At 38.3% G+C, this 12781-nt stretch overlaps 4 protein-coding genes across 4 annotated transcripts in view; 2 read left to right on the top strand and 2 right to left on the bottom strand.

Annotated features, from left to right (window-relative positions):
* LOC104746367 (methionine aminotransferase BCAT4) overlaps nucleotides 1-569 on the top strand; it is a 2473-nt gene extending 1904 nt beyond the window's left edge. The window contains exons 8-9 of the mRNA XM_010467828.1: nucleotides 46-158; nucleotides 253-569. Of these exons, the coding sequence (XP_010466130.1) occupies nucleotides 46-158; nucleotides 253-376 (237 nt within the window). The 3' untranslated portion in view covers nucleotides 377-569. The remainder of the gene's footprint in view (nucleotides 1-45; nucleotides 159-252) is intronic.
* LOC104748340 (receptor-like protein kinase HAIKU2) lies at nucleotides 810-4007 on the bottom strand. Its single transcript, XM_010470000.1, has 2 exons — nucleotides 1421-4007; nucleotides 810-1180 (listed from the first exon to the last, which is right to left on the bottom strand). The coding sequence occupies exons 1-2, from the start codon at nucleotides 4005-4007 to the stop codon at nucleotides 810-812; spliced, it is 2958 nt and encodes a 985-aa protein (XP_010468302.1).
* On the top strand, nucleotides 4828-5326 carry LOC104748338 (pathogenesis-related protein 1A-like). Its single transcript, XM_010469999.2, has one exon. It carries the CDS (start codon nucleotides 4828-4830, stop codon nucleotides 5311-5313), a length of 486 nt encoding a protein of 161 aa, XP_010468301.1. The 3' UTR covers nucleotides 5314-5326.
* LOC104746366 lies at nucleotides 5364-7375 on the bottom strand. The gene is made up of 2 exons (XM_010467827.2): nucleotides 6522-7375; nucleotides 5364-6373 (listed from the first exon to the last, which is right to left on the bottom strand). The coding sequence occupies exons 1-2, from the start codon at nucleotides 7232-7234 to the stop codon at nucleotides 5596-5598; spliced, it is 1491 nt and encodes a 496-aa protein (XP_010466129.1). The 5' UTR covers nucleotides 7235-7375; the 3' UTR covers nucleotides 5364-5595.

Genomic DNA, 12781 nt, shown 5'->3' with positions numbered 1-12781 from the left:
AAAAAAAAAAAAAAAAAAATTAATAATAATATATAAAACTTACAGGTCGAGGAACGAGTGATTCCTCTAGAGGAGTTTCTTGAATCGGACGAAACTTTCTGTACCGGGACTGCTTCAATTGTGACTAGTATTGCGTCCGTAACCTTCAAAGACAAAAAGTAAGATTTTCTTTCGTTTAATCCAATGTTTCTTTTTACCTAAGTTAGGTTTGACTGGAATAATTGAGTGTATATATAAACAAACTCAATACAGGACCGGATTCAAAACAGGGAAAGAAACACTGGCTGCGAAGCTATATGATACGTTAAGTGATATCCAGACGGGTCGGGTCGAGGATACGAAGGGATGGACTGTGGAGATTGACCGCCAGGGTTGAAAAAGTTGAAACTGTTACTTGATACCAAACATATATATATGCATACAAGTTTTATAAGAAACATCTGATCGATGTCTCTGATCTTTGTGTTTCTCATGTCATGTACTGTGTCGTGCAATGTATTTTCCAAATAACATATGGTTTGCTTCATCTTTTTAACTATTAATTAAAGAAGCGTTTTGGCTTTATCTAATTATAATATATGAAACGTATTATAAATCATGATTGTCTTTACAAAATATTATGATTAAAACTTTCATGACTTTTCAGCTTTCACTAATCCTTCAAAACTACTATTTGGTGTATGTGGTTGTTATATGTTTTAGCCTTTTAGGTAACCTTAGATGTGGATTTTGTATAATGTTAAAACAATGTAAAAAAATTTGATATTTGCATGGGCTTGAGCTCGATTAATAACCAAGACTAAGATGAGCTATACAACTTCAGTAATCTCATCGTTATTTGCTTCCCCATTGTTGTTGGAGGAAGACTCTATTTTCTCTAGCATACTAACCACTGATTTCATAAACGGTCTAGCGTGGGGAGACTTGTCCGTGCATATTAAAGCAATCGTCAAAACTTTAAGAGCATCTTCCTTGTATTCAACTTCTATACTTGGATCCATTAGTTCCATCATCATTTCTCTGTTCATCTTCTTGCTCTTTCTCCGAACCCACATGACGATATCACTGTTCTCACCGAACTCTATCTCCACTGGCTTCTTCCCGGTCACCAACTCCAGTAACACCACCCCGAAGCTGTACACGTCACTCTTCTCGTTCACGTTCCTAGTATATGCATATTCTGTGAACAAAACTTACAGGTTAGATAACTATATATAGATTGAAATGCACAATGAATATTAAACTTGAGAAGCAAGAAACCTGAAGATAAGTTGCCCTAATGGTAGGAGAAATTTGGAAAATGTTGTAAACTTGGTTAGTCATGCGTTCAATATCCCTCACATAGATATGAACAATCGTTTAAGGACATATGATTATTCAAAACAAAACAAAGCAAGCAAATCTTGAAGAAATTACATACCAGGGGCAATGTAACCAAGAGTTCCTTTGACAAGAGGAGCTGAGAAATCTTGTTGAACTAAATCAGGCTGGATGAATTTAGCCAACCCAAAATCAGCAATCCTAGGTCTCCATTCCTCATCAAGCAAGATATTGCTGGACTTCACATCTCTATGAATCACTGGCCGATCTAACCCATGGTGCAAATACTCCAGCCCTTTAGCAGCTCCTAAAGCTAACGCTTGTCTCACACGCCACCCAATCTCTTGCTCACTACAACGCTCATGCAGGTGCTCCCACAAGCTTCCATTAGGCATATACTCATATACAAGCAGCTTACTATCCTCACACGTTATGCTGCAGAACAACTTCACGACGTTTATATGTTTCATATTGCTTAGCAACGCAACTTCTGCCTCAAATTCTCGGTTACTGTTTCTGTTGTTGTTGTTGCTATCACTTAACATTTCCGTAGAGCTTCTAAAGCTTTCGTGGGGACTCTCCTGTCTCCAGATATGTTTAACGGCTAGTGTTTCGCCGTTTGTTAGTGTTACTTTGTAAACACTCCCGTGACCGCCTCTGCCTATGAGATTCTCTGACTTGATCCCATCGATTATTTCCATTTCGTTAAGGTTTAGTAACCGGAAAGAGCTCACTTGCCAGTTGTTTTTCTTCTGAGCCGTTTGATTCGACCTAACTCGTCTTATCTTGAAGATCACGTAACAGAATAAGAGAAACAGAGCAATTACCGTTACAACGATGAAACATATGTCGAATGTAGACAAATGTTTACTCTTCCCTTGGCCCTGAGGTTTTCCACGCGGACATGGATGAAGATATGCGACCTTTGAGCTGCATAACCCTAAATTCCCTTCAAAGCTTCCAATTTCGAGTGATTCAGGAACAGAACCGGTCAATTGGTTGTTGGATAAGTCAAGTAAGCTTAGCTTCAGAGACGATAACACAACAGGAATCATTCCTGATAGTTTGTTTCCTGACAGATTCAGAGAATTCAGTAACCGTAAGGATCCTAAACTTTCAGGTATCTCCTCAGAGAGTGTGTTTCCAGCAATGTTTAGATCAACCAAAGATGTGCACAAGCCTAATGACTCTGGTATAGCACCAGATAGATTATTCTGGTTAAGATGGAGACTTGAAAGCTCCTTAAGCTTACCAAAAGAGTCAAGGAGTAGCCCGGAGAACTCATTCATACGAAGATTAACCGAGACTAACGAGTTAGCTCCTGAGATCTGAACCGGTAAAGAACCTGAAAACAGATTGTTGCTCAGATCTAAAGAGCCAAGAGACTTGGCATTACCAATATCATCAGTGAGGTTTCCTTCAAAACGGTTTGAAGCAAGGTCAAGAAACTGGAGATTAGGAAGACCCCAAATCCCTGAAGGAATCACACGAGAGAGAGAGTTGTTGCTTACACGAATACGAATCAGAGTCTTACATTTAGCATAACTCTCTGGAAACTGTCCTGTGAATCTGTTCCGCAACATCAGAAGATGCGTCATTACCCCTTTCTTGCACATATCAGGAGGAATCTGACCTTCCAAGAAATTCTCAGACACGTCGATGTGTTTAAAACCGGTCCAAGATCCGAGTCTCTTCGGAAGCTTCCCTGTGAGCTGGTTCCTATAAAGAGACAATGCAACTAAACTCTTGAAATCTCCAAACTCTTTCGGAATCTCACCGGTTAATCGGTTTTCGAACAATCCAAGAGAAACAAGGTTCTTTAAGAACCTGAGCTCTGACAAGTCACCTTCTAACTTGTTGTTAGAGGCGTCAAAGTTCCTCAAACTCGTCAAATTCCGAAACCCTAATGGTAACTTACCAGTCAAGTAATTGTTGTAAATCTCAAGCTGCCTAAGACTTCTCAACTGAACCATCCCCTTTGATATTTCACCAGAGATTTCATTATCAGAGAGCTCCAAGTTTTGTAGACGAACAAGGTTCTTGATTCCCTCTGGAATCATACCAGTGATACTGCTGTTACTCATATAAACCCATTTCAAGGCGGTGAGATTCAGAATCTCTATAGGAAATGGATTCGGATCGAATCTGTTATCTCCAACGCTTAAGAAACTCAAACTCTTCAGGTTCTTTAAAGAACTCCATGGGAACTTTCCAGAGATTCCAGAAGCGTTTAAACTCAAAAACTCGAGTAATCGTAAAGAATCAATAGCGGGAAACTCACCGGAGAAATAGTTGACGCCGAGGTCTAAGTATCTCAGACGTTTACATTTCCTGAGATTCTTACTAATCCGGCCACGTAAAGAGTTGTTTCCTAGAACAAGCTTCTCTAGAAACTTTATATCACAGATTGAATCGAAAGGAAGATCGGTAATACAACCGTCACCGCCGCGGAGGTTGATCAAATTCCGACTCCCGAGGTTGATCTCGATGACGTTTCCGTCGGAGTTACAAACGATTCCGGCGAATTCGCATGCCGAGTTGTTGTGCGTCCATATGGCGAAGACGGGATCTGTTTCTCCGAAGACGGATTTCAATTTGAGAAGGTTCACGACTTCTTGTTGACTGGATCTCGATGAAGCGAACGGAAGTAGAAAGAGAAGACGAACTATAAACAATCGCCGGAACATTGGTCTTTTCGCCGGAAGGATAAAATAGCTGTGGTGGCTGGATCGGTTGTAGTTTATTTTAGACGGAAGTTGTGAAGAAAGAAACTGAGTAGGCGCGCTTTGTGTTTTTCAAATTCATTTGAAAATGGAGTAATTTTTATTAATTTCATATTTTTTACTCTTTAGTCCTTTTATTTATGGATTTTCTTACATTCATGCACCAACGTGTAAGTCCTTTTTTATATTTATTTTTTTCATGTTATATAATCCCTTATTTATGGATATATTTCTATCTAATTTATATTCACCGACCATTAATTCTTCTTTATATTTTATTTCCAAAATATATATACTTGGCTCTATCAAAAGTCAAAAGTGATGAATCATTTCCTTTCGTTACCTGAATGGCTGAATCATATGCGTTGGATATTATATTACAAATAATTTTATTTTCTACGTACATTTCCCTTTTAATAAAATTAATACTGGTTTTGTATCGGACGATTAGATTCTAGTCTTCTTTTTCCAAATTAAAGAAAGAATAGACGACTTGAGCTTTTAAATCGGTATCAATAGAGAGACGTGTGTATGAATATATTCAAAACCTCCAAAAATAGCAAAAAATCCAATGTATACAAAGAATTAGAATGAACTTTGACTAGGTTTGTCTTCTTAATATGGAGGGTATGTACAATATGGTCCTCTTTTTTATTTTTAGGTAAAGAAATAACATAATTTGTTTACTGTTACAACTTACAGTCCATAAGTTGTTAATTATTCCAAATTTTGAAATATAAAATAAATTAACTCGTAAGCTTCGTGAACGTGGTACTACAATACAATGTCTCTGCTCAAAACCAACATTTTGTTTCTCTTTGCAATTTCTCTTCTCTATGGCTCTTTAACCCAAGATTTGAAACAAGAATTCTTAGAGCCCCAAAACGAAGCCTGGAAAGAAGTTGGGCTTGACCCATTGGTTTGGGACGATGAGGTCGCTGCTTACGCCGCCAGCAATGCAAACCAGAGGATCAGTGACTGTGCATTACTCCATTCGAATGGACCATTTGGAGAGAACATAGCGATGAGTAGTGGAGAGATGTCGGCTGAGGATGCTGCGGGGATGTGGATCAACGAGAAACAGTATTACGACTACAGTAGCAACACGTGCAACGTTCCATACGGTGGCACGTGCTTACATTACACACAAGTGGTTTGGAGAAACACTGTTCGATTGGGATGCGCTAAAGTTGTGTGCAACGGTGGTGGTACTTTTATTACATGTAACTACGATCCTCCCGGTAATTACAACGGAGAAACACCATACTAATTACGATTTTATAATTTCGTGTGGCTTTGTTAATATGATGCATAATAAAATGAGATAATGAGTTGTTGTTACTGTCAATTCTTAGCTGTACAGGAGAAATAAGATATAAACAATTTTTAATAATGATGACATCCACCACCTCTCGAAAAAAATTGGCTGGCTAATTTTTCCTAACGCTACCTTAAAAGAAAAATTCAAAATTCCAAAAAAAAAAAAAAAACATTTTAAAATTGTGAGTGCAAGACAACTCATGAATTGGTAAAAACGACAAAGCGAAACACGTCAAACGACACCAAGCTGGCATTGCTGTCTCAGCTCTTTCCTTAGCTTGTGTGAGAAAAGCCTGCAAGCATCCAAACTCAGATCCACCGCCGCAGCTAATGCCACGTGCGCTGCTGCATCCTCCGTACATGTCACGTGCGTCACACCGACCTCTACCTCCGGTTTACTCCGTTTCCCAACTCCTTCAACCGTAGCCGACATCACGAACCCTCTGTTATGCGCCGCCGCAGACGAAGGGTGCTGCGGCAGTAAATACCCGAAATCCGACCCGGATCCTGATCCCGGTCTCGACGCGGGTCTCGAACCGGAGCTCGAACCAGATCCAAGATCCCAGCTTCCTTGAGGACTCGTCGTCGGCGTAGACGCCGTAGTCGTTGTCCCGCCGGTGACATCTATTACAAAACTCCCGCCATTTTTCAAACTGATAGACGAAGATGCCGAGACAGCGGTAGCGATACCGTCTTGGAAAAGGTCAAAACGGTAACCTAGTGTATCAGAGTAACCAGCTTCACGCCATGCCTCTAACCTTCCCCACGGCTTCCACGTACAACCGTCTGGTCTAAGAATGAGCCACGCGCCGGGACTCGATCGAGTCACACGATTCGAACCAGGAGATGGTACAAAAGGTGTGACCATCGAAGCCATAGCCACGGGTGAACCAGATAAATCATGAACCGTTACGGACCATCCTTTTCTCTCTTTCGACGGTTGCTCCTTTTCCGATTTCATCGACGATATAAGACTTCTCGTTGAGATTAACTCAGAAATCATTGAAGAACTGAAAAAATTATTTTAAAAAAATCAATATAGGATTCATATAACAAATCTTAAAAAGCTAAGTATGAGATTTATTATATTCTAAAGTTTGATTAACAAGTAAAGAATCTTTTTGATTAAGGCAATGTTCTAAATTTTTATTAACTGACCTGTGAAGAAGATTCCGATCACCGGAGTTTGAGTTTCTAGAGCCGAACTTGCAAGTGAAGACAGCTTGTTTAGTGTTTCCTTGAACTTGAAAAACCTGAGGACTACACTCAGGCTCACCGTCGAACTGGAAGACGAATCTCGGGTCAGGTTCGACCCGAACGGTAACGTGGAGCTCCGGATCGGATCCGGTTTTACTTTTATTAGATTTACTTCCTCCTTTCTTAGAACCCAAAGGAACCCAACCGTTGTGAGCCAAACAAGTCTTCGTCTCGGCTAATTTCAAATCAAGCGAGACTTCGAATCTACCGAGCAACTTCTCCCCAGCCGTAGCGAGTCCACAAGACGCGCCGGTGGTAATACCGTCGTCGTGACCGTCGGTGTATCCGCGGGAATAAGCTTCGACGGAGAGAACGCTCCACTTAGGTTTCTTCAAAGAAGCTTCGATCTGAGATTTGCTTAGACTGAAACAAGCGGCGACGGTTGAAGAAGAGGAGGAACGAGTCGTCTCGGAATCAGAAGATTCAGTTCGGAACGTAACGGGGGTAGAAACAATCTCCCGTGGGAAATTCTTGAATCTGATTTTGCAGTAACAGTTGGGAGACGTTGGATTGATTCCAGAAACTGACGGTCCTGACGACGCCGAAGATGACGATGACGGAAACCTAACGGCCAAGTTTCCGACTATGATCCGTACGAAAGAGCACGGGTCCATTAGAGTTTTTTTTTAAAGATCAAACAGATTTTTAAACAAGGCTACGCAAATCAAACCACTGGCTTTGAGAGAGGTTGTGGAAGGAAGAGAGATATGTAGTGAAGAGGGAGAAGAAGAGAAGAAGGTATAAAAATGGAAACAAGTGAGAGAGACAGAACACAGCCTGGAAAATAGCTGGGGAATGTATTTTTATTATTTAATTAATTTAATTACTATCTTTAAATTATTAGTATAAAGAAAGATATCTGGCTTTTTTTTTTTTTTACATAAAACTAAAATAAAAATAGAGATTCTGTGGGGTCAAAGCGAAACAGTGAGCTTCTTATTAGTTACCGTAAGGGCATCTCCATTGGAGGGATTTAAGAGGATTTAGGGAGGACTCTTATGATAAATAAGATCAGAAATAAATCAAAATTAAATAAAAAAATAAGAGGCAACTCTTATTTAGTATACTTAAGAGGCAACTCTTATTCTTATTTTGTAAACAGTACAATATATATTGTTAAAAAATCATAAACAGTACATAAGAGTCTCAAATTTAAAGTCCACCATTGGACTTGCCCTAAGCCTCCTCTCTCGCCTATCATATTCAAGATTTATTTTTATTTTTTTACTTTTCTAACGTTTTCGAGATACTGTTACCTAATCTGAATATATTTTTGGATTTTCTCAAAACGTGAGTTGGATTTTTCTGTTAATCGAGAAAAGTAAATAGTGACTCTGTTTCACAAAGAGTATCATTCTAACCTGATTTTTTTGTTTCAAAATAAGTATTATTTTAGATTTTCAATGTAAAATTAAGTATAAATTTTCAACTTTAACCTCATATATATTGAAGAATATCAAGAGTCAATTTCAATTTTAAGGGTATAAGAAATATTTTAGTATGTTTTCTTAATTAATTTGTGTGCAAAATGTCAAAATGACACTTATTATAAAACAGAAGAAGTAAACATGTACTTCCATTTACTTTTTTTTTTTTTTTTTCTTCTATTATCTGATAATCAGTGCATTGAGGACTGATAGTGTAATTTGGTAAATTTTTACTTTTCTTAGAAGATTCTCTTTGCCTAGAATGAATTTATGTCACTCAACGTAACTGATCAACACATGAGAATTAGTACGGGTCTGCACATTATTATTTCATTTACTTGTTTGATGGATTTGTCAGACTTAAAACTTTATACTAGTAGTAGTTATTAAAAAAAAATATAAGAATGAAAGTAAATGAGAGAAATATTTTTAATAAATGAGAGAAATATAACGGTTTGCATTTATATAAACAAAAAAGATGGTTTCGTAAACTTGCGTTTTTTTCTTCTTCGTTTTGCAAACATCAAAAAAGAATTATATTTTCATTAATAAAAAATAAAATACATAAAAACTGTTAAATGTGAAGTAAGGAAATATCAAAATTTGCTGCCAAAGAAAAGAAAGAAGATAAAAATCCAATATTAACGAGAGAAAAAAAAATGAAAAACTGAACCAGGACGTTTTCTTATTCATACAAATAATACATATGTAGTCGGTAGATTAGTTTTTTTTTTTTGGGTCCGAAGTTTTGAAGTCGGGTAGATATGGGACAAGGATAATATATGATTCAGTTGATTTGATACTATATGATTTTGAAGAGGGTACGTATGGAGAACTAAATAATTAATAATTAAATTAAAAAGTAACAACGTGGACGCAAGAGCTTAATCGCTGCCCATTGGATAAATAATACGGGAGGGAGGGTCCAGATTAGTTTTAGGCATACAATGGACCATCCCTCACGCAATCTTTATCTGTCTCCTCTGCTCTCTCTGTCTGTTCATCACTTCAAGATGAGATGAGATATGAGCTGGCTTCGAAGTGGAGCACGTAACTATTTAGTTGGCATCATCTTCACTTCCTTATAATATTCATTCCTTCTTTCTTCTTTCTTTAATTTTATTTCCTCCTGTTGTCGTTTTTGCTTCAATAACTTCTGTCGTTTTGCTCTGTTCCCACACGTATGTATGATACTATGGTTTCGTTATTTAATTTTGAATGTATATTTTATAATTCATGGCAGCGTTGTAATTAACTGTTTCGATGATACAATGAAGTCAAGTGATTAAGATGACCAATCTGTCTTACAGAGAGGATCGTGAGGACACTGTCGAGCCGCAGCTGTATGTCCACATACTTCTGATATTATTTTATAATCTAACTACTCCAAATGACACAAGTTGTTAGATCATCTACTTCCTAAGCAAATACTAATATACAGTATACAGACCATACTACAAGTATCATAAGAAACGATTAAAAGTCTTCTTGTTTCCATACATTTCTTTAGTATTGACTTTTTTAGTTTTAAACTCTTTTTTTAGTATACGTACTGTATGTGATAGGCTTTGCATGCAAGCTAAGATGCAATCATGCAACTCTACGTTGTCATACAAAATTATTTTAAAACTATTTTAACTTTCGAAAATCGGTTTCTACATTTTATTACGTTAAAAGCAGATTGTAATAATATACTATAAGAACAATATTTTTTTTTAACGGTGTTAAAGGTTTGATCTAGGATGAAGAATGTTACAAGTTATAATTGTTGACAACGAAAATCAGTGGTTTTGTTAGAAAACAGAAAAACATTACTATATAATTTTAATTTTAAATTACGTAGCTACATATTTTTTAGTTTACTAAATTACTCATGCACTATTTTTTTTTTAATCAGAATAATTCTTAGATAGTAGCATGATTAATACTATAGTTGAACTATTAAAAATCTGGAAATACAAATTCCGGTTTGAAACCATATAGTATAATATTTTCATGATTAGAAGTTCTAAAATTGTAACATTTCTACATTCTAATCAGCAATTACATGATTAGAAGTTCTTAATTAATAATTTTTTAACCACATGGGCTAGTGGTTCCCATCTGGTTGGAAGAGCTGCCCTGTTGGTCCAGACCAGGGATCAATTCTCCCCAGATGCGGAATTGCTACTCATTTACTATGTGGCCACATGGATATGGGCCCTTGCTTACGGCCCATTTGAATACTCGGAGAGAGGGTCTATCCGTGGGCTGCACCTCCCCCAGGAATTAGTCTCGGGCCCCTCCATAGGCCTGGGGATTTACCCTGAGTTATTAAAAAAAAAATATGAAGGGAGGGAATCACTTTGTTTTTTATTTTGAAGTATTTTATAAAAAGTGTATAATCATAATCTCCTTACCACCTTTCGATAAAAGCTTTGCATTCCAACCATTGACTCGGTCATCCAACCGATTCTTGAACCTTCGTTTATGATTAAATCAGTGGCGTTGACACTTCCTACTCATGTGATGTCCTGCTATAAATTGCCGCAAGAGTTGACATCTAAATTAATGAGTGCTATTTCCACTTTTTGGTGGAAATCCAATGATAGGGCTCATGGTCTACATTGGGTGGCTTCGGATAAATTATGTAAGAATAAGTGTGAAGGGGGTCTAGGTTTCAGAGCCCTGGAACAATTTAATGATGCTCACTAGTAGAAATTTCTCGTATAGACAAAAAAACAGTTAATAAACCAAGAAAACCCTTAAATCCTTCAACTTTAACACTTAGAAAAAAAGCGCCATCACTCATATCTCTTTCTCTTCAAGAATTGTCATCCCTTCGTCTGACCTTCGTCGCTCACAAACCTCTGACTTGAATCCGCCGGTACGTCTTCTTCATCTCCTTCTCCTTCTTCTCCTTCTTCTCCTTCTTCTCCTTCTTCTCCTTCTCTAGTGTTTCATCTCCTTCAATGTATTTGCTTTTTCTATTTCAACAATCTCAGACCCTTTAAACTATCCTTAATGGCTCGGGTGTTGAAACGCCGATATTTTAGAAATAAACACCCTCTTATGGCCAAAAAACCATATGACCCCTCCTTTGCTTGGAGGAGTATTTTTTTCAACTAAGGAATTGGTGGAACATGAAGCGCGGTGGACGGTAGGCTCGGGTTGTTCTATTTTGGTTTGGCGAGACCCATGGATACCGGATATCCGACCACGTCCAGCAAATGGTCGGGGAAGACTCTGGTTACCGAGTTTGATGGTGAACCACTTAATTAATCATGTTACGAAGGATTGGCATTTGCCTACTCTGGAGGAGTTTCTGGATCCGGAGGATATACTGATTATTCGGAGTATGGCGGTCAGTAAAGTCCAGCAACCGGATCGATTAGTATGGCACTTTACCAAGTCAAGGAAGTATACGGTTAAATCAGGATATCGGCTAGCCAGAGAATTAATGACGGAAGTCGAATACGGGCTGACTTGTATGGCCCTTAGGGCCCAGTCGTGGAAACATGATGTTACTCCGAAGGTCCAACATTTTTTTCTGGCAGATTGCTTCGGGCACTCTCCCAGTGTTAGAATGGCTTGCGTATAGGGGTGTCCGGTGTGATACTCTATGCAAACGGTGTGAGTCTGCACCAGAGACTATTAATCATGCTCTTTTTGAGTGCCCTCGCTCGCGCGATGTTTGGGGGTTGTCACCAGTTTTGTTAGTTCTAGATGGTTTACCATATGCTTCAATCTATGCAAATTTAGATTTTATTTTCTGGCGGACAGCTTCTCAGTCGGGGGATCCTGATGTAGGTCTTTGTCTTCCCTGGATACTTTGGTCACTATGGAAAGACAGGAATAAAAAAGTTTTTCAGGGGTTAGAGGCCGAGCCGATGGAGATTTTACTTCAGGCGAATAATGATAAAGTACTGTGGGAAGAGGCCAAAGCTTACTCGGACAGTTATTTGCATACTACGCCTCTGTTGGAGGACAGGGGGGCGTTTCCTCGATGTCAGATTGATGGTTCATGGAAAGGTTCAGACCCTCTGCAGGGTCTGGGGTGGTGGTATTCTAGTGATGAAGATTCGACACTTCTTCTGGGAGCACGGAGTCAGAGGCGCGGTCCTACATCCTTACATGCAGAGTTACAAGCCTTGATCTGGGCTATGGAGTCACTATTGGCGGCTGGAGTTGTCTGCCAGAGCTTCGAGACAGATTATGCAGAATTGGTGGCGATGGTGCAGACGCCTGATGATTGGCCAGCTTTTTCGAATCTGTTGGAGGAGTTATTTTTGCTCATATCACGCTTTCCCTCCTTCTCCCTGACCAGGATCACTCAAGAGCTCAACGCAAGGGCATATTGTCTACCCCGTTCTTCAAGATCTTTATTTACTGAAAATTCTTTTGTAAACTCTTTTCCTCCGGTTTGGGCAACCAATCTTGGAGTTATCTTTTAATTTAATTAATGTTTGGTTGAAAAAAAAGTGTATAATATTTGTAATTATTTATAATGATTTACCTAGTTATGAGCTTTAGCCTATTACTACATTATATAATCAAAGCCCGCTAAATATGTTGTATATTCATAGGAAGATAACCTTATAATAAAAGCCCATCAACTATTGAGCATTGGATCCTCTTATACATTAATTGGATGATAGGGTTCAGAAGATGTTGGTGGTGTAGATAGAATTTCTAAATTTTCTCTAAATTTTTATTTATTTATTTTGCCAAAGTTAGTGATATGGTTTACATGTA

The sequence above is a fragment of the Camelina sativa genome, chromosome 15 (genome assembly GCF_000633955.1).
Source record: "Camelina sativa cultivar DH55 chromosome 15, Cs, whole genome shotgun sequence".
NCBI classification, from domain to species: domain Eukaryota; kingdom Viridiplantae; phylum Streptophyta; class Magnoliopsida; order Brassicales; family Brassicaceae; genus Camelina; species Camelina sativa.
Note: the sequence above shows the minus strand (reverse complement) of the source record. Positions and strands in the feature narration are given on the sequence as shown.